The 6,000-nt window shown below is 40.0% G+C and overlaps 1 protein-coding gene across 3 annotated transcripts in view; it reads right to left on the bottom strand.

Moving 5' to 3' along the window:
- Positions 1-414: 414 nt before the first annotated feature.
- ACSBG2 (acyl-CoA synthetase bubblegum family member 2) overlaps positions 415-6,000 on the bottom strand; it is a 170,200-nt gene continuing 164,614 nt past the window's right edge. For all 3 annotated transcript variants that reach the window (XM_077273417.1, XM_077273426.1, XM_077273408.1), the window contains 2 exons: positions 2,837-3,083; positions 415-1,951 (listed from right to left, as the gene is read on the bottom strand). In XM_077273417.1, coding sequence (XP_077129532.1) covers positions 1,839-1,951; positions 2,837-3,083 — 360 coding nt within the window. In that variant the 3' untranslated portion in view covers positions 415-1,838. The remainder of the gene's footprint in view (positions 1,952-2,836; positions 3,084-6,000) is intronic.

Genomic DNA, 6,000 nt, shown 5'->3' with positions numbered 1-6,000 from the left:
AGCTGCAGACAGAATGCTGTAGGGGCTAAAACACAGATTTCATGGATGCCTCTCTTATTGCAAGTAAACAAAACCATGGAACTCATCATTGATTGGACACAGCACCTCTTGCTCCCCCTGGTCCAACTCCACCCCCGTTGTGATAAGCAGCTCACTGTCTATGGACATTGTCTATACAGAGTCTGGTGTGGGAGGCATTAGTTTTCAGATTTAGCTTGAAACAGTTTACTGGGTGCAGTGGTTCTGACAGCTTTTTAGCTAAGTGATATATCGTTAGATTCAGGGTCTCTTTGCCTACGTCATACTGCTCTCAAATGAGGCAGCAAAAACCTGCTGACAGATTCCTTTTAACATTGTTCAATAAAAGAGATCTACTGGTTTAAAGAGGCATAGAATCATACAGGAGGCTGTTGATGTAAAGAAGATGATCTTTATTCAGTAAATAAGTACAATTAACCAAGTTCCATGGATCAAAATACCAGTATTGCATACCTGTCCTAAGCTGGTCACAGAGCTTCATACTGTGTGACTAGTGCATCAGTTAACAATAAATATGTAAAAAAACAAACAATCCACATACTGGAATGACATTTCCCTCTAAAGGACTTTTTTAATCTGATCAAAAATTCTGATACAGCTTCGTTCTTTGCTTTTACAGACTATGAAATTATACGTTTTTAACAGTTCTGTTGGTGGTTTGATTCATACACTTATGACATACACAGGATAAGCAAAAAACCTCTACCTAGGTCCTTGTCACATGCTTTTTTCAGTGGGTAAGTGGCTGCATTTTCAGACAAATTAATCGGAATTCCAACCATTTCACCAATGAGGTGTGTTCTATTGGTGGGACTGTCAGTACCTGTGTGTATTCCATACATGTACAAAACGTGACAACCTTTTTAAAAAAAAGTTGTGCAACAACTGCAGTGTGACAAAAATGAATAGGGAATTATCCTACATAAATACAGGTATTAAATATGTGGAATAAAAGATTTGCAGTTATATCTTCAATGCATAAGTACAATCCTTTCTCTACATAGTTAAAGTGTCATAAGTCACTAGTCTTACATTTAAAAAGCAGTGGGCAACAATCATTTACATGTCAGTATGCCGCAGAGGTCTCCATCCCATGGCTCTCCAGCTGCTGCAAATCTACAATACAAAGTGGTTTGAGGCCACTAGCATACAGATTTAGCATGGGGGAGAATTGGAAGAAAAAAAAACAACAAAAACAAACTACCCATCCACACAACACACCATGGACACCTCAGAGCAAACATGAACTTCTATACAGATTCAGTATTCATTTTGTTTCACAGTCAATAAAATGTACAAAAATATGAGAAAAGTTAAATAAAGTACTTCATTTATACATCAACCATAATATTTTTTGGTGCACAAGATAAGAATCCAATGTTTACATTCAGCTCAGAACTACTTCTGGACCATTTTCCTTCATATCCACAGGCCTTCCAGGTTTTTCAATAAGCCAACAGAAATTATTATAGTATTTTATGCATACTTGACACAATCTTGAGAGGTTCTAAAACTGTATGTCGATAAAATGCGTACAAATAACTGCCAGACCAGAAGACTAATGTGATTCAGGGAGATTTTCAGCAGTAGTTGGGAGGCACTTATGCATAACAGATTCTGTCCTTCAAAAAGGTTTTTTTTTTTTTTTTAGGTCTCCGCTGAATGGTCACCAAGAATGTAGAATTCACATGACTGCAAACAGAGACATAGAAAATAAAAGGGTTTTCTGAACAGCATTTCTGATAAACCCAATATGCACAGAAAACAAAACACTATGATTACACTGAACTGAAAAAGCACTACTTTGACGACATGACATTATCAGTTGGAGTCAGAGCATCCAGATAAAAGTGGTCTATTTGGTCTTTGTACATTTTGGAAACCACCGGTCGCTTCAGTTTCATGGTGGGACCTTAAGCATGAAAGAAGAAAATATTACAATGTCAATGCCTGGCTAGAAATAACTTCCACAACAAATCTAAAAAAAACAAATACCCCCCCACCCCATACAAATTAGAGAACACAGGAGCACCTGGCCACCAGCCATATATGCTGTTCTGTTTCTGTGGAAGATGCATTGGATACAAATCCCTCTAGCTGCGTCCCGAGAGGATTGCTTGAAATCGGACATTTAGGCTCAGAGGTCTCTAAACAGATCAGACTAGTAGCCGATCTCACAGATATTGGTGGGCTTGGCTGAGGCCTTTATGATACACTACATCTGATGCTGCATAGCTACAAGTTGTACTGCAACGAATAAATAAAGTCACTTAAAAAAGGAGCAATGTTGCTCTGACAGCCTCATCAGAATTTCAATTTTATATTAGGGAATGCTCAGAATTTAGGCTATGTGCACACGTTGCGGAAAATCCGCATCTCCTGGCAGAAAACGCAGGTGCGGATTTGACGCTTTTTTTAAATGCAGATTTTGTTGCGGATTTTCTGCATTTTTAGCCCTGCGGATTTCTATAATGGAAGGGTTCAGAAACGCTGCAGTTCCGCACAAACAAAAGTAGTGACATGCTACTTTTTTGATCCGCAGCGGTTTTCATGTGGAATTTTCCACACCATTAGCACAGCATTTTTTTTTTCCAATTGATTTACATTGTACTGTAAATCACATTGCGGAACTGCAGTGTTTCAGCGCAGAAAAAAACGCTGCGGATCCACACTAAATCCGCATTGTGTGCACACAGCCTTAATTTCCTTGAAGGGCCTCCAAAAACAGGATTATATAAAAAGATTTCAAGCACTATTGATAATTTGAAACCTAGATGAACCTCTTGTTAATACCTACCCAGTTCTCCTCCAGCAACAGAAAAATCCCTGTCAAGTATGATCCACTTCTGAACCTTTTGTGCATTTGATGTGGACTGGTAATTCACTGCATTTACACCTTCCTGAATAGCAGTATACACCAGCTTGTCTTTGTGTCCAACTATATCAGATACTTTATTAGCTTTACTACCAATTTTCTGGCAAAATTCTAGAGCTTCAGTAGTCAGTTCATCTTCTGGTTCTCCAGTGTCGAAGTTTACATTGCACTATTTGAGAGAGCAGAAAAAAAAATAAATATCAAGTTTATCTAGAAAAATGCTTACCAATTAGGATTAGAAATAACCAAGGATATCTGCAACCATATAACATGGTTTGGAGTTTTTGTATGTCATTCACTGAATTTGGTGCATCTTACTGTGCCAGTCTTTAGGAGTTAACCTAATATCTCTACAACAGACGGAAGGAAAAAAAATATATAAAAGAATATATATATATATATATATATATATATATATATATATATATATATATTTATATTTATATATATTAGTGTGTGTGTGCGTATATATATATATATATATATATATATATATATATATATATATATATATATATATATATATATATATATATATATATATATATATATATATATATATATATATCATACACACATTAAAAAAAACCACACACGAAGCCAACATGTGAAAGTGGTTGAAAATATTAATTAATTGGCTAGGTCAAGATGAAGTGGTGACAGATCTTAAATAAAACAATGAGCAGCCCAAATTGGTGATTTAATGATTTTATTAAAAAACACTTATCAAAAATGCATGCAAGTGTCCCCAATACCAGCATTATGGTGGAAAGTTGGGCCTGAACTTTCAGGGCGTGGGTTCCCACAACCAATACCCCTGCTTTGTGAAAGCCTTCATAAAAGGATGCATCAGCATTAGATCTTTCAATGAGTATTTACAAAGTAGTTGCTGATTGGTTACCAATGTGACAGATCCAGTTTAGTTGAAAGAGCAAGATCTCATGGAGCCACAGTGAGGGTGTGCCCAATGAATCTCACAAGCCAAATGGCCAGACCAAACTTTTGCTAGAAGTTGGCATTGGGGGCATGTGTGAATTTGCAAAAGAAAAAAAAAAAAATAGAAAGGAACAGCAGCTCCACAGGCAGAACGATGTTCTTTAATGGGAATGGTAAAAAGCTACTTGGCTGCACATATAGGGTTAATCTGCCAGCAAATAGCACTACATTGTAACCTAGCAACAGTTGGGGAGGGGGGCAGGCATTGGCTTTCAGTCAACTGCTCACAGCACTGCTCACTATACTGTGAGTGAATGACTGAGCACTTTGACAGCTGGGTCTGCAGCACATTGGTGCAGTCCTGGGGTTCCATTGCTCCCCTGAAGTCTTGCAACTTGGCATTTTTGTGCTGAAATTAGAGGAGAATGAGGCGTAAATTGAATTTACCTTACGCCACTTTAGCATTTCTCGCAAAAGTGCACACCAATGAAAACATGTGCTGATTTTGTCGCGGCTCAATGAATTCAGCACATCTTACTCCACCATGTTCCTTATTTAGGCTGGCGTGTAAGGGACTGTCTAAATAATAATAATCCTTTTATTTCTATAGCGGCAACCAGTGGCGTAACTACAAAGTTATGGGCCCCGGTGCGAACTTTCAAATGGGGCCCCCCCACTATGCCAAAATATTTTCCACCTAAATTCACATTTTCCCTATTCATTTCGCACACTATAGCTTTATTGCAAAGTTGTATAGTGTGATCTCAGTTGCATAACTATCCGATGCCCCATCCTGGCATATATTTGTCCCCTGTACTACCATTGTTATGTAATGTATAAAAGAAAATAAACCATTATACTCATCAGGGGCTAACATAGAAGTCATGGGGATCCATATAAGAAGTATAATGCACCCCCATAGTCCTCCTTATAGTATAATACACTCCCCATAGTCCTCCATACAGTATTGTACACTCCTCAGTCCTCCATATAGTATAATACACTCCTCATAGTCCTGCATATATTAAAATACACTCCTCATAGTGCTCCATATAGCATAATACACTCCTCATAGTGCTCCATATAGTATAATACACTCCTCAGTCCTCCATATAGTATAATACACTGCTCATAGTGCTCCATATAGTATAATACACTCCTCAGTCCTCCATTTAGTATTATACACTCCACATAGTCTTCCATATATTAAAATACACTGCTCAGTCCTCCATATAGTATAATACACTCCTCATAGTGCTCCATATAGTATAATACACCGCCATCGTCATCCATGTCGCACAATTCACTTCCCACAGTATAATTCACCCCATAGTTCTTCATATAGTACAATATATTCCCCATAGTCCTCGATTCAGTATAATGCAGCCACCCCACAGAGTATAATGCAGCCACCCCACAGAGTATAATGCAGCCACCCCACAGAGTATAATGCAGCCACCCCACAGAGTATAATGCAGCCACCCCACAGAGTATAATGCAGCCACCCCACAGAGTATAATGCAGCCCTGCCATACAATTCAATGTAACCCCCACAGAATATAATGCAGCCCCCCTCATAGTATAATGCAGCCCCTCCATACAGGGGCAGTGAGAAAGACAAGCAAATAGTGACGAGGGGGCAGGGGAGGACACAAGGGGGCTAGGGGAGACAGGCACAAGGGTAATATAGGGGGGCTAGGGAGCAAGGAAGACAGGCACAAGGGGACACATGGGGGCTAGGAGGCAGGGGAGAACGTTACAAGGGGACTAGTGGGCAAGGGAGACTGACACAAGGGGACAAGGGAGACTGACAAGGGGACACACGGGGACTAGTTGGCCAGGCAGACTGACAAAGGGGACACACGAGGAGTAGTGGGCAAGGGAGACTGACAAGGGGACACACGGGGAGTAGTGGGCAAGGGAGACTGACAAGGGGACACAGGTACTAGTTGGCCAGGCAGACTGACAAGGAGACACACGGGGAGTAGAGGGAGACTGACACAAGGGGACTAGTGGGCAATGGAGACTGACAAGGGGACACACAGGGACAAGCACAAGGGGACAAGGGAGACAGGCACAAGGGGACACATGGGGGCTAGGAGGCAGGGGAGAACGTTACAAGGGGACTAGTGGGCAAGGGAGACTGACAC

The sequence above is a fragment of the Ranitomeya variabilis genome, chromosome 1 (genome assembly GCF_051348905.1).
Source record: "Ranitomeya variabilis isolate aRanVar5 chromosome 1, aRanVar5.hap1, whole genome shotgun sequence".
Classification (NCBI taxonomy): Eukaryota; Metazoa; Chordata; class Amphibia; order Anura; family Dendrobatidae; genus Ranitomeya; species Ranitomeya variabilis.
The sequence above is the reverse complement of the archived record's forward strand: the minus strand, read 5'-3'. Positions and strand labels throughout refer to the sequence as shown.